The sequence below is a fragment of the Merops nubicus genome, unplaced genomic scaffold (assembly GCF_000691845.1).
Source record: "Merops nubicus isolate BGI_N331 unplaced genomic scaffold, ASM69184v1 scaffold7983, whole genome shotgun sequence".
NCBI classification, from domain to species: domain Eukaryota; kingdom Metazoa; phylum Chordata; class Aves; order Coraciiformes; family Meropidae; genus Merops; species Merops nubicus.
Window position 1 is genome coordinate 1 of NW_008599510.1, and position 19,267 is coordinate 19,267.

The 19,267-nt window shown below is 49.1% G+C and overlaps 1 protein-coding gene across 1 annotated transcript; it reads right to left on the reverse strand.

Annotated features, from left to right (window-relative positions):
- Positions 1 to 5: 5 nt before the first annotated feature.
- LONP1 (lon peptidase 1, mitochondrial) lies at positions 6 to 18,008 on the reverse strand (the record flags this gene model as incomplete). Its single annotated transcript, XM_008937398.1, has 16 exons — positions 17,926 to 18,008; positions 17,437 to 17,556; positions 15,025 to 15,253; positions 14,610 to 14,671; positions 13,929 to 14,058; positions 12,900 to 12,983; positions 11,319 to 11,539; positions 9,810 to 9,948; positions 7,240 to 7,418; positions 6,006 to 6,093; positions 4,253 to 4,375; positions 3,295 to 3,411; positions 2,861 to 3,001; positions 2,612 to 2,777; positions 1,283 to 1,491; positions 6 to 92 (listed from the first exon to the last, which is right to left on the reverse strand). Coding segments are annotated over exons 2-16 (2,052 nt in total), but the record flags the coding sequence as incomplete, so codon positions are not given.
- Positions 18,009 to 19,267: the final 1,259 nt, after the last annotated feature.

Below are 19,267 nucleotides of genomic sequence, written 5' to 3' on the forward strand. Positions count from 1 at the left end.
GCGTTCTGGCGGGCGGGGCGGCCCGTGGCCAGCGACAGCAGCGCGGTGACGATGGTGCAGCCCGCGCTGGGCCCGTCCTTGGGGGTCGCTCCCTGTAGGAAACACCCAGCACAGCCCCAGGGGCTGCTGTCAGAGCCCCAGGAAGGATTTTGTGACTGTCACTGGGGGATTCGTGCTGTTGGAACTGGCTGATCTATCAACGACTGTATCGGTCCTCACCTTATTCACAAGGAATAATCCACCAGTCTACAGGCTGGTTTCTGGCCTGATGCCACCACAAGACTCATCAGGCTCAGGACTCTGAATAAGCAACATGATCAAAGACCAGAGCATGAATGCTTTGGAGCTATTGCTGATCTAAGCCAACCATGGAAACGAGTAACAGGTCAGCATCACAAGGGAAGAGATCAAGAGTCACAGAATGGTGGAGGACAACACTGATCTCTTCTCCCTTGAATGACTTCCATTTAGTTTAGAAAGCCCAACAAAATCCAGGCCTGAACTAGTGACAGTCTGGATTTATCTTTGAGATCTTTGAGGTATGAGCAGAAGAAACCAATGCCTGAGAGGGAACACAGGCAGAGACAGTGTCTGCTGCTTTCTGATCCTCCAGGAAAGGAAGACAGGTAACAACCACATACCTGGACAGACACAGAGCAAGCTGCAACAAGGAGACATTAAAGCATGCAACAGCTCAGGAGCAAAGCTCAGGCACATCACACAGAACTGGTCTTCAGAAAAGCACTTGCCCAAAGCCTGTTACACAGTGAGTGAGCCCTGAGCACTGTGCAGTTACCTGCACTCCCAAAAGGGCAATTGCTGCCATTGCACGGACTAGGAACCATGGCACAGAGACCAGGAGTAGCATCTTCAGTTATGTGTAAGTGACCTGAAGCCTTCACAAAGGTCTGGGTAACACAGGAGACCTAAACTCTGGTTTCCTTATAGCTGCCTACCAGCTTCTATCCAAATCATCTCTCTCTCTGCCATGGTTTCCCCACCTGCACAACAGGACAACAGCCAGAACACAAGTCTAGGATTCCTTACAGCAGCATCCAAACCCCTATGCTCTCACCACGTGCTTGCTGCAGAAAGGAATGGAAACATCACCCATAAGAATGCTTTCCCAGGGGCCTGAGCAAAGTGTCTTCTTTTCTAGGTTTTACTGCTAAGAGAGGGAGTTCTGCACAACGTAACAGACCAATGAAGCACCTTCCAGCCTCGTGTCTAGGGGAGCAAACCAGCCTAGCTGCTACACATGCTGAGTCCTGCATCTGTTTACCTCTGGCACGTGCAAGTGGATATGGGAGGACATGAGGAAGTCATTGCTGGGGTCCTTCTCCATCAGGAAGGCTCTTGCAAAGGTGTAAGCTATCTTGGCACTCTCCTTCATGACGTCTCCCAGCTGCCCTGTCACCTCCAGGGACCCATCCTTGTTCTCCTTGTCCTTGGGTCGCTTCAGGGAGGTTTCAACAAACAGAGTGGAACCTCCTAAGAAAGGAAAGAAAAACAGCATCCTGAGAAAAGTTAAAGGCAAATCAAACTAGAAGGTTTTTGTGATGCAGAAGCAGTGTCAAGAATGTGGAAGTGGGGCTCTGATGAGACACAAGCTCTTGGGTAAGCAGCAGCTCAGACCTGCTCTCCAAACCCTCCAGGAAGACTAGCTGCTTCCTTGGACTTCACACTCCAGCATGGATGCAACTCCTATTTAGTGGAAATAATCAGTTCTTATAATGATTTCAGGTTCTTAGGAGACAAAATGATGAGCTCATAGCCTAACACACTTCTCACCAGTTCAGCTTTCCAGTGTCAGGCAGCTGTTTACCTTCCCCACCCTTTCCCTCTTAACTACTCCAGTTCTGCCCAAGGTCAGTCGGGGTGCAGGGCTCACAGCTCTGCTGTGTGCTGCATCTCCACACTCTGGGACCTGTCACCCCCCAGGATACACGAGGGGTAATCCAAAGCACAGCAACCAGCCAACTGCTCCCACCCTGACAGAGAGCAGGAATCCTCCAGCTGCCCTTGACACTGAAAGCCAAGTTGGGGAGCAACGTCACAGAATAGACCCAGCACCTCCCTGCTGTGCCCTGGCCAGGATGACACCTCCTGCTTTCAAGGAAGCAGACAAGGTCTTGTCCTCTCTGAGAAGGCTCATGCTTTTAGTCACTGCTGCTCCTAATGTACCTTGTTCACATGGGACATGGAGCATAAAATGAAAACATAGAGTCAATAGAAGGGTTTGGATTGCAAGGGACCATAAAGATCATCTAGTCTGTCCTCCCCCACCCCTGGGCAGGGACTGAAGCTAAAATGAGACTGGAAAAGGGAATAAAAGAAGGTCCCTTCTCCAGGGAAAAGGCAGAATCAGAGAATGCTTTGGGTTGGCAAGGACCTTTAAAAGGTCACTTCAACTTTAAAGTTTTTACTTTAACATTTTTTGAACTTTAAAGGAAAGGGCCTTTACAGCAGCCAGGCCACAGAGGTTAACTTTGCTGGAGCCAGTAGAAGACCTTCACTGCACTCAGTAAGAAAACTGGGTCTGACTATCACATTCAGTGTTTGAAAACTGTACAGAAATGCAGGCAGTGACCCAAGAGTCACTTTGTCTCACCCATAGCTGTCCAGGCCAGCCCCATCACCACTCCTGGAGGGGTGGTCTCGTACATGCGCTCCACAGTGAAGATGGGCTTCCCCACAAAGTCCTGCAGGTTCTCAGGCGTCACCTGGACTGTCTCTGCTTCTCCACTCACAATTTTATAGGCAGATTTCCTCAGTACCTGAGTGAGACAGTCATTTGTTTCTGTAGAAAAAGCTGGGAAGGCTGAAGCAGAGCAGTCAGTCCCACAAAACTTCTCCTCACCTTTTCGACCTGTTTCTGCAGGTTCCTCACCCCACTCTCTCTGCAGTACTGCTTGATGAGAACAGTCAGCACATCTGAGGTGATCTTGGCTTTGTTTTCATCCAAGCCACACAGGACTCGTGCTTGGGGCACCAAGTACCTCTGGAAAAAAGAATAAAATAAATCACCCACATCCTTCTGTCAGTGTCAGTGACAAAGGCCTGGGGGCTGCAGTTCCCTCAAGGCCATTCTGCTGTTGGCTCAGTGCCATTTTCTGGAACCCACAGCCTCTGGGACACTGGTTACTTCAACTGCATGGTCAGATCAGAGAAACTCTGTCTCAAATGCCACATGCCTCATTTGTTTGGACATGTTGGGATGTAAATATATAAGCCTGAATCTGCCAAAAGCATTTTATGAGATATAAATCACAGCATGCCAGCAGCTTCTCTCACCTCTGCAATGGCCAGCTTCTCCTCTGCGACGTACCCCGAGACGTTGATCAGCTCCATCCTGTCCCGCAGCGGCTCGGGGATGGTGTCTGTGACATTGGCAGTGCAGATAAAGAGTACCTGGAGGCATTACAAGCCCCTGTTAAACATCTGCATCAACCTGCTGCTTTATTTCAAGCAGCAGTTCCTCAGCTCTGTGTTTATCTGTCTAAAGGGCTGGAGCAAGATGATCTTCTCAGGGTAGATCCTAACCCCTGGTGCCTGGGGAACTGGCTTAGAGGTGGACTTGGCAGCGTGGGGTTAATGGTTGGACTCCATGATCTCAGAGGTCTTTGCCAACCAAAGGGATTCTATGATCTACTTTTTATTACAGGAAAAGTTTTGGATTTTAGAACTATGTAGCAGGATGCTCCCTGCCCAAAAAATAAATGTTTGGAAATACACACAGCATGAACTGGGAAACTGGAATGGTCCAATATGGATCAGGAAACCTTTTGCCTGGGGAGATCTAAATCTCACTTCTTAAGTTATTTCTGCCTTCTACAGAGAAGTGACCACGTGATGTAAACAGATTTCCAGCCCCTCAGTTCTGTAATGAATGGAGACTGCACAAGAGGTGCAGTGGGGTAAGGACACCAATTCCAGAAGCCTGGCAGCAGCAAGAGGCCACCTCACCTGAGAGCAGCTCTGCACAGAAAGCAAACTGCTGCTTTTCTAGCTGAGCCCACACGTCTCTGTGGCCCAAGCTCTGCAGGGAGTAAGGGCTACAGGACACATGGTGCTGACTGTGTTCTCCCACAGACAGACCCTTTGGTTACAGCCAGCTCCTGCAGAGCTCCTGTCTCAATCCCATGTCTGACCTTCCAGCCAAGTAAAACGTCAGCACCTTCTCCCAGGCAGATCTCTGCACTGAGCCACACGTGCATCCCAGCTCCACAACCTCTGCACAGGAGAGCAATACCTTTGATAAGTCCACAGGAACATCAAGGTAATGATCCAGGAAGTTAGAGTTCTGTTCAGGGTCCAAGAGCTCTAGAAGGGCTGAGGATGGATCCCCTTGATATCCTCTTCCTATTTTATCCACCTATGGGAGAAAAACTTTAAATGCTCCAAGAAGTTTCTCACCACAATAAATTCTTATGCAACGATTCTTTCAAGGCTTCACCTGAAAACCTTCATGTGTTTGGAATCCCACCATCCTGGGAACTCCACTTGCTGTGAAGTCAGGGAGCCCTTTCCAGAGCCAGAATCCCCACACAGCACCCACTGTAGGCAGGGCTCCACCCCCACTGCAGGCAGAGTCAGCTCTTACAGAGGTGGCTTCTTGCCCCACCTCCAAGTGAATGTGGCAGGGGGGGGCACTGGGGGGTGATCTCCTCAGCAGTTCCTACCCAAGGCTGGCCAGGCCCTGGGTGAAAACCCATCAGGAGGATCCTTCTTGCCTGGTTGTGGACATCATCCATCTGCCAACCCTCCTTCAGGGCTGGGGGTTTAACCCCAGCACTTCATTGTGACTGTAGTCTCAAGGAGCATGCATACAGTCAGAAAGCAAGGGGGTTACTGTGGATTAACAGGCTACTGCTTGTTAACCTAAGCTACAGTCACAGACCAGAACACTTACTCCACACTGGGAGGACCACAGGGAGCTAGCTTGTACCATTTCCCTAACACACAAGCTAAGACACTCTCCTCACCCTGCCCAGGGTGCACAGAGCCTGCACACAGCCACTTGTCACAGCTCAGCTAGAGTCCCCTGCTGCTTTCACAGCATCACAGGCTGATCCAGGCTGGTAGGGACTTTGAGGTGATCTCATCCAACCCCACGGCTCAGGCAGGGCCACCTACAGCCAGCTGCCCAGGACCACAGCCAAGGCTTTTGTCTCTTTCAGCATTGTTCATGTCCTCAGAAGGAGAGGACACAACAGGACCACTCTCCATTGCTTTTTGTCCCTAAAGAATATCTTTAACTAACAGACATAAGGCAATTTGCTACTACTGCCAAGGAAGGGCTCCTCCCCAGCCCCTCTGTGACAGTGCCAGGACCTGCAGGCTTCACCACACCTCAAATGAAGATACTCACTGGTTACATCACACTGCAACTTACTGCCCAGTTTCTGGGTCCTTCAGACCATTCCCAAGATATCTGCTGTTGCTCTTTCCCAGGAATGGAACTCAAGGAGACTAGAGAGACCTCTACTCTGCCCTGAACATCTCTGTTACACCCAGTCCTAACTTGCTTCTCCACATAGCAGCAGGCTGGGAGCTCGGGCTAATTTATTCTCAAATCAGATCACAAATTGAATCTTAGTCCTTACAGTCTTGGTTCACACTTGCTGAGAGTGACTCTGTCTCACAATCACAGGGGCAACAGCACTTTGTGCACAGGGATGTACCCACACCAGGCAGGGAACACAAGAGCTGCTGATTCCCCCCAATATCCAGCTACCTCCACTGGGTCCTCACGAGCCAAAGAGCTGCAATTCAATGAGAAGGGCACAACTGAAATGCTAAAGTGGAAGTCTGCTACAGGGAGAGAAAACAAAGGGTCTAAGTTAGAGCTGTCATCCAAAGAACTTGCAGGCCCAGCCTCAACCAGATTTTTTATTTTTAAAGTGGGATTTTTAGGAGAGTTACTGCTTCACCTGTCCTGCTGGGGTCAAGAATTCATACATGGTTTTAAGAGCAAAAACTAGAAGAAAGACCAGATACATCACCTCATCAATCAGGATAAGTGGATTCTCTGTCTTGGTCTTCTTCAGACACTGGATGATTTTTCCTGGCATTGCTCCAACATAGGTCCTCCTGTTTCACCAGAGACTGTTTTTAGGGAACCATGGTAAAGCACAGCACACACCACACAGCACAGCATGCAGCTGATGTGTTCCATCACGAGTGTCCTGCTGGGAAACAGGCTGGATTTCCTCCACAACTATCAAAAGCTACAGTATCAAACAGCTACAGCTACCTCCAACTGTCTCCATCACCACACTGACCCATCTAGGAGAGGTCAGACAGGAATTGTGGCAGAGTACTCCTGGGCTGCAGTTTTAACCACTCCTACACTAGAGGGAAGCAAAGCATTAGGGCTGACAACAGAGATGTTTGAACAGTGACTTCTTGGGGTTTAGGTGAAGAAATGTTAGAAAAGTGAACATTTAATTCCCTCACTTGAGAGAGACAAATAAGGAAGATCAGAGACACACTGAAGGAACAAACTTCCAACAGCAAACCACCACCTTTCTTCTAGAAGGAACTGGCTTCCATGACAGGCAGAAGCAGAGCAAGAGGGTAACAACAGGGTGAATGCCAAGAGAGACAGAGCAGAGAACACCTGAAAAGTATAAAAAACACTTCTCCCTGGTTCTGTGTCATATAGGGCAGAACCTTGCAGGTGCAAGTCACACACAGCTACTCTTACCAGTCTGAAAACACTTCTAGTTTTGTTTTCATGTGTGTGTGGAAGGAAAATAAACCCACAGCAGGGTTGGATCTACTGATTTTTGCATTCATCTCTTTTCATTCTCTCCATGAATATTCTTGTTCCCAAGTTTTCCTCATGCACTTGAATAACCAGTACTTGGTTATTCAGGAAGCAAGTTTCAATCAGGCCCAAACATGTGAGTGACCCTGTTCAAACTGTCACCATTCTTCAGTGCTGGCATTTACAGACAGACACGAATTCTTAGCATTTAGCCTGAGTTCAGTGCTTCTGGGTAGCTCCCACAGCTTTTCAAAGCATACAGGAAGCAGGGAGTGACTGCACCTAGAGGCAGGACCATGCTGGTGTCCCGAGCCCCACCCTTTGCTCTCCTTTCCCTCTGTCCCTCTGCCCCCATGCTGGCGGAACAGGAATGAGAATGACACACGCTGTCCAGCACTAGTTGGGTTCCTGTCGTGAGGCCAGCAGCAGGAGCTGCTGGACAGAGCAGATGCTCAGGTGGCACTGACCTGTGTCCCTTGATCTCTGCCACGTCGGTCATGCCCCCCACGCTGAAGCGGAAGTACTCCCTGCTGAGCGCCCGGGCGATGGAGCGCGCGATGCTGGTCTTGCCCACGCCAGGGGGGCCGTAGAAACACAGGATCTTCCCCTGGGTGGATCCTCGCAGCTGGCTGACCGCTATGAACTCCTGCAGAACAGACCAGGCACCAGCTCTGAGCAGAGGGCAGCGGCCACAACGCCGGCACAGAGCGGTTAGCAGGTCGAGCGGGGATGACCGAACGAGCATCACGGGCAAAGCTGCTCCTCAGGGGAGCTGGGAGGGCAAGGGAGGAGCTAAGTGAGGTTACTGCTGCACCCTTCCCTTTGGGTATTTACAGACTTGGCTGTCCCTGGAGTTCATGCCCTGTACTCATCTGACCAGGCAAAGCAGTCCCTCTCTCTCTCTCTCCCTCCCTCTCTCTCTCTCTCTCAATCTCTGTCTCTCAATCTCTCTCTCTCTCAATCTCTCTCTCTCTCTCTCTCTCAGGGGCAGACACCTTTTCACTCACATTGCCACCTTCCCTAGTTCTCACACTAGTCTCTCAAGCTACTGAACTCGACAGCAATACTATACAAGGACAACAGCACCAATCCAATTAAGGCTAAAATCCAAGCAGGTATTTCTCAGTACCTTAAAGTCATCATCACTCACATTGCTGCAGCTGGGGAATGTCCCCTGTGTGCAATTAATCACATCAATAATCAAGGCCACAGAACTGTCAGAGGTTTTTGTGCAGTGACTGGGCCCAGTCAGCATGAGCAGTCCTGACAAGCCATGTAAGACACCAAAACTCAAAAGGGGTTATCTGTGTGCAACAACAGGCTTACCATAAATCATTCAAAATGATAAATCACAGAAAATAAAGGGGGATTTGGTCCCAGGCCTTGGGCACTACGAGGGAAAGAAACCCCTTCTGGCTGCCAGTGAGGAGAGAATTCACAGTCTTTACCTTTTTCTAGAAGAGATGGGAATAAAGCAATTTAATAAAAGCAAAATCCCAGGACATCTAAGAATTTCCTATTCATGACAAATAATGACCTCCTGCTGCTGGTTCAGGAAATGCCCATATGGCCTCTGTGCACAACAGTTACTGGGGTGGCCCAAGGACCAGCAGAGCTGTCCCTCAGGTAACACAGAGCTCTGCCACCACTGAGCAGCAGGGGCTGGAAGGGACCTCTGGAGATCATCTCACCCAACCCCCTGCTCCAGCAGCTCACCCCCAGCAGGGTGCCCAGGGTCACAGCCAGGAGGGTTTGGGATCTCTCCAGAGCAGGAGACTCCACAGCCTCTCTGGGCAGCTGCTCCAGGCTCTGCACCCTCACCCCAAAGAAGTTTCTCCTCCTGCTCAGGTGGCACCTCCTGGGTTTGCCCCTCGTGGGTTCCAGGTGGTGCCCGTTGCCCCTTGTCCTGTCTCTGGGCCCCACTGACAGAGTCTGGCCCCAGCCTCTTGCCCCCGGGGCCCTTTAGCTCTTGCTCAGCATTGATCAGATCCCCTCTGAGTCTTCTCTTCAGACTAAACACCACCAGGGCTCTCAGCCTTTCCTTGACCCAGAGATGCTCCAGTCCCCCAGCATCTCCACAGCCTCCACTGGACTCTCTCCAGTAGCTCCTTGTCTCTCTAACATAGTACACAGCACAGGGGAACATTAAGAAGAATGGCTTTACTACACAGCTTGGAAGGAAATGGCCAAGTTGAAGCCTGTCTGCACTCAATGACTCCACCAAATCTGCTGCTCTCACCAAGATTTGCTAAAGCCAAGTCAGTGTCTGCACCTGCCTCCCCTCCACTGGGCACCTTCACACACTCACCCATTATGATACAAATCCTGCCAGCACTGGGATTGTCTTTCACTGCCTGAATGTGTTTGTTGGCTACAGGGAGGAGCCTATTCCTATCCCCTCAAAAAGAAGGCAGTTCCCACAGCAAACTGTTGAAGCCTATTGCCTACTCTTATCTAGACCAGCTTCCCTCATCACAGCAAGCACAGGTGGGATATCTTCAGGGGACAGTGAGAGAAGCTGTGGAACAAGGCAACACTGAAAGATACCCTCTCTGCTTATTACAAGGGCTGTATTGTACAGCCCATAAACCTCCCTGCATCCAGCACAACTCTGGGAACAGGTAAAGGTTGTGAGGCAAACATGCACCTTGGCTAACAATTCTCTGCCCCTCTTCATTTTAGAGTTATGAGAAGTTCATTGTGTTTTGGGAAGGCAGCAGCTTTGCCAGTCAAGCAGAATAATGTTAATTTTGTCTGAAAAATAGATTAAAAGCCAGAGACTGCTTCCCTGGGACACTCACTTGCTCAGCAGGGAGTAATAAACTAGTATATTGCAGTCCAAAATCAGAAAGTGACCTTCATTGCCATGAGCAATTAAACACATGAACTGACCACCAAAACATTCTGTTCCTCCATGCAGCTTTCTGCTTCATCTAAGAGTTCACACAGATTAATGGAGAGCTGCAGCCTGAATCACATCCCAGATGCCCAGCACCAAGCAGTGTGAAATGGGACACGTTGCCTGGTCCTGCCTTACCAGAATTCGCTTCTTGACGTCGTCCATCCCATAATGATCCTCCTCCAGCACTGCTCGAGCTCTGCTCAGCTCCAGGTTCTCCTCACTGCACCTGCCCCACGGGATGGATGTCAGCCAGTCCAGGTAGTTCCGTGTGACACTGACGGGAACACACAACGAGAGGGATGTGACACCAGCCAGCTCCTGCCTCCCAGAACCACCCCACCCACACCACCTGGGACATCAGCTGCTCCTGAGGGGAGACTATGAAAAGAACATCACCATCTGGGCATCCATCACTCACCTTCCACTATGGTCTTCATTCCCCTGTGCCTCCCTCCCCAGAAAAATCAAAGACCTCCTAACACACCCCACCAAGACCTGGATGGCTGCAAAGATCTTTTGGTGTGGGGCTGGCTCCTGCCTGAGGCTGAGCAGGACTGTTTGTAATCACTGCTGTCAACTCTTTGGAGCAGGTCGTGGAACTTAAATGACAGAAAAAGAGTTTCCTCTGTTTCACCAGTGGAGCAAGACAACACAAAGAAGGAAGATTCCTGGCGAGGAAGAACAGTGGGATGTACAACAGGGCAGAGAAAGATTTAGGACTGTGAGATGAGGATGCTGGTGCAGAAGCTCATGGCAGAGATCAGAGGGTAACCCCCTCTGCAGGCTGGGATCAGGGCCCCACGTGCATGGGGAGCTCTGCAGATCCAGTGAAGAGCAAACTGGGCACAGCCAGGAAGGCAGCAGCACGGCCTGGCTGCCCCCAGGCCCCTCTGAGCTCCTGCCACACCAACACACTTGGGCTTTTGTCTCCCAAGCACTTCCCCTGCAGGACAGGCCCCAGGCTGGCTGTGACCCAGCCTCTCCTTCCCAGCTTGCTTCCTCCCTCCACCTCCTTCCAGTGTATGATCACCAAGATGTGTCTCATCCAAACGACGTCTGCCCTCAAACACAGACTTTTACTCCAAAAAGATACATTAATTTAGAAGCAAAGACCCAGGACAGTGCTGATGAGTGCAGTGACTGCTGTACTGCACAGCACAGGCCACCTCAACAGACCAGAAATGTTCAAAGCAAGCTCAGTTTCTGATGACCCACACCCCAGATTATGTGGTAGAAGCTGTTCACTCCTTTGCAGTTCCAACCCTGCCCCAACAGTTCAGGGACCACCTCAGGTAGTTCAGCCAATGTCACGTGTCAGCAACCAGCTCCCCTTCTCCTGCACCTAATGAGAACACCTCAGTACAGCAGAGAAGAGCCAAAAGGGCTGAAGAAATCAGCCCTGCACATTGCATGAGGGGGAATGAACTGCACAGTTCTTGTGTTAGGTTGCAAGGGGAGGCTTAAAATGATTAAGAGGTAAATTACAGTAAAACATAAGAGATCTGGAGAACAATTCTGTAGCCAGGACGTGGTCATATGCTACATTCAGGGAAAACCATAACAAAAAGAGAAAAGAAACTCTTCAGAGGTTCCCAGAATTGATCTCTCTCCTGCTGGCAGTGAGGGGGACAGCCACACACTCACTTGAACTCTGACGAGTGGTTATCCAGCAAGCCCAACTTGTTCAGCTCTTCATCAATCACATCCATGACATGTTTTGGCACCACCAGCTCCTTGAGTCGCTCACGGAATTTCTCTTCTATAGCATCCTTGTCCTCTTTTTCCAGACCCAGCTCCTTCTTAATGATCTTCAGTTGCTCCTGGAGAAGGTATTTGCGATGGGTTTGCTTGATCTTCTCCTCGACCTAGATGAGGCAACAGATCAGAGTGACTATTCTGTTCCTGATACAAACCATCAAACATCAAATACTTCAAAATACTTCTCAGTTATAACCTTCCCAGCAACTGAAAAAAATACTCAGAAATCATTTGCAGCATGTTCTCACATAAAAAGTGACTCCATTCCATAAACCATCAAGCATCAAATGCTTCAAAATACTTCTCAGCAACTGAAAAAAACTACTCAGAAATCATTTGCAGCATGTTCTCACATAAAAAGTGACTCCATTCCATACTCCAGCTCCCTCCACATCTTGGTGGCCTCCACTAGCCACGATTCAGTACTTCAGTGTTTTGTTCATGCTGAGGAGACATAAAGCTGGGCAGAGTAAGGTGATGTGACCTCACGAGTGCCAAACAGAGGGGAAGAACCACTTCTCTCAACCTGCTGGCTACACAGCTGCAAACAGAGCCCAGTGTGCAGCTGGTGTTCCTTGCCACAAGGACATGCTGCTAATTCATGTCAGCTTCCCATACATCAGGACCTCAAAGTCCTTCTCTGCCAAGCCATCTTCTACCCAGTTGGCACCCAGCCTGTCCTGCTGCAAGGGGTTATTCTAACCCAAGGGTGGGGCCATGTGTTTATCTTTTTTACCTTTTTTAGGCTTTAGTTTTTTAGGCATTTTTTCTACCTATTTCCACTTACCAGGACCCTCCCCAATCACTAGTGCTTTAAAGGTGATTAAGGCAACAAAATAATGGCATTGATAAGCCCCCTCAGCATCCTTGGACACATCCCATCTGGTCCCACAGACTGAACGTGTCAAGTTTGCTTACTTGCTTAAGAGGCCTCCAGCAATTCCTACCCTGGTTCTTACACCTGTCAGGAATTCTAAACATCAGTTACCAGGAGTTAATAAACCCAGGAACTTCTGACTCAGTAAACACAAATCTTTGTACCTCATACACTTAGTTACCATTTTGATGCAGTTATTGTATTTTGAATAAAACTTAGAACAGTCAGAACCTACATCAGTTCCCAGTGGTGAGTGGGGGTCCCTGTGCCACGTGCAGGGTGATGCCCCCACAGCACTGCACTGGGCATTCTCACACGGGTGCCTGGGGAGCTGCAGCCCTCCAGGATTTATCTGCTTGCACAAAATTACAGCCTGGATGCACTTTAAGAGCAGATGCTGAAGCCTCACATCTTGTTACAACACATGAAAATCACATTTCTAACAGGAGAATGTAAGATCTCCACTCTACATAACCCCCCTCAGAGCAGGCACCACTGTCTTGCTCTGAAGCCCTTCACTGGCTGTGCTGGGCACTGCAGAGGTGGACATGACATGATGTGAGCACAGGTCTGTTACCTGCAGAACTCACCTCCCTTCCCAGGCGCTGCTGGAGCTTGCTCAGCTCATACTCCTTCTTCAGGAGGGACAGAGCCTTGTAGAGGCGCTTGGGAATCTGGGGAGGACAGAGAGGAGTTTCAGACACAATGCTCCTCTGAGAAAGGGAGAATAAGAACCCCAAGAGGTTGTCTGGGGAAACTCTGCAACACCTGCAGATGTGGAAACATGAACCATGCAGCAACTCCATAGCAGGAAACCAATGAGTGGAAGAAAATCAGGTGTCACTGAAGAAGCAGAGCAGCCAGCCTTCCCTACAGGCACATTACTGACTACACTGGCTCTGGCTGGGCTGAGTTCCCACGGCAGCCTCCTGGAGCAGGGTTTGTGCTGGAGTCAGAAGGGTGTTGGGAACACCCCTGTGGTGACACCACTGAGCAGAGCTCACCCAGCACCCAGGCTCTTTCCAACATTCCCCCTCCCTCAGTGGGATGGGGGGGCAGGAGACTGGGGGGAACAGGACCAGGACAGCTGACCCACATTGACCAAAGGGACACTCCAGAGCATCTGAGATCAGCTCAGCTATAGAGCTGGTACAAAGGAGGGGAGGTAGGGATGCTACTCCTTGGTTCTCTGGAGCAACTGCTTCCCAGGAAGGGACCAGCCATTGCCTGCTGTTGGGAAGCAGAGAATAAATCTTTGGGTTTGTGTTTTTTTTTCCCTTTGCTTCCACACCCAGCATTGCTCCACTTGGCCTTTCATTAACCTGCCACTGCTTTTACCTACATGGGTTTTGTTTCCATTTTATTTTCCCTTCCCCCTTTTGCTCTGTGGAGCAGGGAGAGGAAAATGGGGAGGGTGATAGAGTTGCTTGGTGGGCACCTGGTGCTCAGCTAGGGTTAACCCACAATGATGTACTTCATCCTTCCACCCAGCCACTGACATTAACTTACCAAACACAGCACAGACACCCCCCCTGCACTGAGGCTGGTAAAGAGACCACGACATACAAGACATGCTTTTGATTCAGTTAGTGTAGCTTTAGTGGAAAGCTTTATCTTACACTGGTTTCTTCCAAGATGTCTTGGAGTTCATGTGACTCTGCCCCTGTGAGTGCTGCACCCATGTCACTCAGGTAGATGGGGTTATCCACCACACGCTGCCCAGCCTGCATCATCTGAAGCACTGACTCTCTGGAAGAATGGCAACAAACCCCAGAACCCTCTGTAAACATCTGCAGTCATAAGTGAGTCCCTTTACAGAGTTACCTACTTGTTATGAAACAAAACACAGCTCAGTTTCAGAGCAAAAGAACTATTTGTTAAAAATTTGACTAAGCCAATACTCAGTGACAACCACATAAATCACTTGATCAATAACACCAAATACATGAAACACTCTCTTAATAGGTATGTAAAATTTCTGTAGGCCAGTATGCCATGGCTCTTACTGGACTCATATTACATGGATCAGACCATGACATTTAACACAGACAGCTTCACTTGGAGCCAGATCACTTGCCACAGGACTTATCATCCTACCTTGTATCTGAGTGTCACATCAGGCTTTCAAAACCTCCCACTGCCAACAATAAAGCTTATATCCCAAAATAAAATCCTAGGTGACAACCCAGCAAATCTCTCTTCTTCACTACAGCAAAATGAGGAGTGGAACAGAAAACCCCAGTGTGCTGCAGCCTGAGAACCTGCCCCTCCCCAGGCAGGGCAGCAGGGGAGGCACATACCTGTACAAGGGGTTCAAGGCAATGATGTCCCGGATTGTTTTGACAATTTCTGCAGTAAGTGCCTGTAAAGGCAACAAAAACTGAATCAACAAAAAGCCTGGAAAAGGACAGAGAAGGTCTCAGTGCAAATATGACATTCCCCAACCTCCCCAGCACAGGAGGACAGAGGATATTATGTGGATTTAAGCACAGCCAAACTCTTCATTCAGTTCTTTTTGAAGTGACCAGCTCTAGGCAATTGAGTTGTTGTAGTGAAAAAAAACAATATTTTCATATCATTCATTCCTCTACATGTCAGTGAGAACAAGCTGGTTCATGAAATTTGGAAATGAAGAGCCTGATTTTAGAACTCTTCCTTTTAAGCAAGGTGTAACTCTATGGCAGAAGTCAAGGCTTGTATGATTAATTCACTCACTTTAACCTCTTCTGTGATCTGAAAATCTTCATGAACCACATTCTCTACTTCTACCATGAGAACCTCCTGTGAGGAAGCAGCTACAGGATCTAGTACCACTTCCACAGCTTGGTCCTTTGTCCCAGGATCCTCCTCAGCCTCTTTCTTAGAGCGCTTCTGTTTCCTTCTAGTTTTCTGTTTGTTCTCAGGCTCCTCAGGGTCAACCTCTAGCTGCTTGTTTATACGGATCCTGAAAGCCAAAAGAAATCAGCAACAACCAATTTCCCTGTTATTTGTGATTTCAGAGTCCAAGTTGTATTCTGAGTGAACTAAAACTTCAAACTTTGACAAAGGTGAATGACTGCACATGTCATAGTCAGATCTAGTTTTTAGTTTATTTCATCAAAATAAGACCTGATTCAGTAAAATAGCAGTAACCAAATGGTAGACACTGATAAGAGCAGTTACATTTACAATGATTAAGTTGCCATCCAAAACCCAAAGTTAACTGAGCCCTGAACTGGCCCATAGGTATGTGGATGAGAGGCCAAGGGCAGCTGACAGCACCTTTATCAGAGACTGCAACAACCTGAACCAGCTGCAGAGCTACAAACCCAGCCTGGTAGTGAATAAAAGTTGCTTTATTTCTTGTTGTTTATGTACTGCATCACTGTCTGTGTGTCTGCCCAGGAGACAGTTTCTCCAGCTGCATGAACTGACAACTCTGATGTGGATTCACACCCTCTTCTTGTCTCTCCTGGAAAAGAAGTTCACTGTTTCACTTGAACCCTCAATATAATGTTCTGCTTTTTCAGCTTTCTGATTCTCAGCAATCAGTTTCTCTGCTTTAAACCACATCTGCTGCATGATCTGCTGTAATACTAAACCTTACAGCATGTGTATAACAGACCTTGAAGCCACTGCACACCTAGACATTTGAAATTTCAGTCTGTTGCACAGAGAGTTTTCCTTCATTATAATTTTGAAAGAGATCAAACCCACAATATATTCCACAACAATTCATTAGGAAGGCCTAAAAGGGACAAGCTAGATCACATGGTATCATCACCTTCCAAAAAATTCAGTTTCCCTGCTTCTGTTTTCAAACTTTCTGAACTGTGCCTGCTGTGCATACTTCATGTCAGACATTTTCTACAGACCATGACCTACAGTTCTCCAGAAAAGGGATCAAAACCTTGCCCCCTCCACTGGTTTAAAAGGTTTCTCCACCAAAGACAAGTGCTAGACAGACACTTGGGAACTGCAACAGCCTTTGATACAAGTTGTCTTACTAGGTTCTGAATATGGAGTCAAAAAAAAACCAACCCAACCTGTGGTGTAGCAGCTCCCAGCTCACAGGACAAGCACCACTACGTGCTGAGCCTCACCTTCCACAGGGAAACACAACCTCCTCAACTACTCCAGCCACCTGCCACCAGCAGCTTTCCACTGCTCTTGTCAAAAGAAGAGTCACAGACAATTCATTTTAAAAAAGTAATAAAAATTTATGGAGATGGGGGTTGCTAGTGGTGGAAACCAGCTGCTGGGCAGAACATCCTCTCACAGGGTGACTGGCACAGAGCTCAGCAGCAGCTCTGCTACACACACTGACAGCCAGGCAGTGCCCTGAGCCAGAGGGCACACTGGAGGTGTGTGGGCAGGGGTTTAGAAATGAGAGGACCCAGGCTGTCAGGACACCACGTTTCATTAGCTTGGCTGCTGATATAAGACTTTCCTTTTCTGTTTTCATGTGCTGCATGTTCCTCAGATCTGGTATCCAGCAGGGCCCCTGTGGACAGGACTGAGCAGTGCTCTGTATCTCCATGGAATAAGTAACGACCAATTCCCTAAAAGGGAAATATTTCTACTCCAAGCAAACCAAACCAAACAGCTGCTCATTTTTAAAATTAATCCAACAAGGTTGTGCTTTGACAATGCAGCAGGAGGTCTGAGCCTTCATTTGGAAAGGACCTGTGACCCAAATTCAGCTTTGAGAAGCACTGCCCAGAACCAACACGACTGAAGCAAAGGTGGCGAGACACTGGCACAGGCTGCCCAGGGAAGGTGGTCTGGCTCTGTTCAAGACCAGGTTGGAAGGAGCCTTGTGCAACCTGGTTTAGTGGGAGGTGTCCCTGCCCATGGCAGGTGGGTTGGAACTAGATAATCTTTAAGGTCCCTTCCAATCCAAACCATTCTGTGATTCTATCAGAGTGGGAGGACAAATAGAACGCTTCAAGGCAAAACCCACCCGGAACAGTCTCCCCCACCACATCTCTGCCCTTTTATTTTCCCTCCTAATGGAAATTAATTATCTCATGCTTTTAAACCCACCCCTTGATATCGTCTTAGCACAAAACAACTGCACCTAGGTGGTGAAAACAAGGCAGGGGTTTGTGTGTCCCTCTGCTGTGGGCTGTGGGGGCACAGGGTTACCTCCGGTGCCCCATGACGATCATCCGCAGCTTGTCCCCCAGGTCCTGCATCTCATGGATCTGCACAAAAGTCCCCATCTGGTAGATTTCATTCAGGTCCTCCACCACATCAGATTCATTGCTGTTGAGTGAAGACATTGGAGCAGAGATTCAGAATCTTGAGAAATCAGGTAAGATTAAAAAGAAAAAGAAAGAAACAATCTCTGGTTGCAGAACTTTAAACTGGAGCCACGAGCAAAGACACCTCACCTGACCCCCACTGGCACCACCCTCAGCACCTCTCCAAGCCACCCAGCTCCCTGCGTGGGCCACCTCCCTCCCAAACAACAACAAACAATTAAAACTGTCATTGTAACAGGACGGTCCAAACCTGTGCACAATTCCTGTGCCACTCCCCAGGGCAGGGATTCCAGATCCCAGCTCTGTGTGTAACTGCAGCTGTGTCACGCTTAGTGTTAAATTTTTAAAAAGATCAAGAGAAACGACTTACTTATCATCCTTTTTGAGGAAAACACCAGCATAAGGCTGGGCAAGACGAACTTTCCTCCTCAGCAGCTCAACCAGCTTCTTGTTTTTCACCTAGAACAAGAGGTATGAGGTCAGAGGTGGGTTTTCTGTAAGCTCTGCACCTCAGTGTGTACAGCTGGGCACAGTGAAACCTAGGACAGCAGCATGAAGTCTGATCTCAAGTTTTTCTAGTCCTGCCCTCGTTATATGGAAGTGTTAGAATTAGAGAAACATGAAATCTGTATTCACACCAAATCACTTAAGTACATAACACGAGACTGAAGGCAGGGGGAGAAACCAGACCTGATCTGTACAGGTCTCACCACTGAGGAATCTCTCAGATGTTTGACCAACACTCTGTAAGAGTTTCTGTTGCTACCATTGTTCCCTTCCCCTTCCACACCTGCATATCTCAGCTCCCCAGTCCAATCTTCCCCATCAACTCCCTCAGTTCTGCCCACCCACACTAGTTTAAATCTTCTCCAGAGCCTCCCATGTTCAGTTCTCTCATGCACCCACCAGCCTCCCTGAGCCCCTGCTCTGAGTCCCAGCCAGTATTTCTTCCTGGCTAGCCAGGATCAGAAGACACCATGGACCTGTGCACTGAAATGAATGACCTGCACATAAACGTGTCATGGGATCAGGTTGAAAATCAGTAAAATACTAGTGAGGCACAAAAACCCAAGTACTTGTTCCAGAATGTTTGCATCTGAGGAGAAAAAAAAGTATTTCTGGCCCAAGAGCTCAAATCCCAAAACAAAGATCAAATTTATCACTCTTAAAAATACATATAGGGTGCAGAGGGGAAAGGTCACACTCTGAAATTCGGAGACCACTGTTCCCACCTCTGAGCACCCCTGCACGGCAGCAGGGCTGCTCTGGAACTCCCCCTCTCCTCCAGCAGCTCGCAGCTTCCCCCCCTCACCAACTCTGCTCCGAGCCCACGAAGCTACAAGGACACCTCTGCTGAGCCTCCAGCGAGGGGACTCGGGGAAGGCAGCAAACTCTGGGCGAGCTCCTGCGTGCACCGCTGACCTTCCCCGTTAGAAGCTGCGTTCCCGACTCTGATGCAACACTACGAAACCCGAAATCCGGGACTCCTCCGAAGGAAACCACTGCCTGGGCACGGCCAGGGTGCCAGCTACGAACGGCACGAAGATGCCGCAGGGCGTCGCGCACCGGGGACCCTCCCCAGGACATCCAAAGAGACCCACAAAACCAAAGAGCGGGGCTCTGAGGCAATCGGCACCCCGGGACCACCACAGGCTGCGGGCCAAACTCTGGTCCCTGTGCACAGCCCAGGACGGTCACACCGCCCACCACGG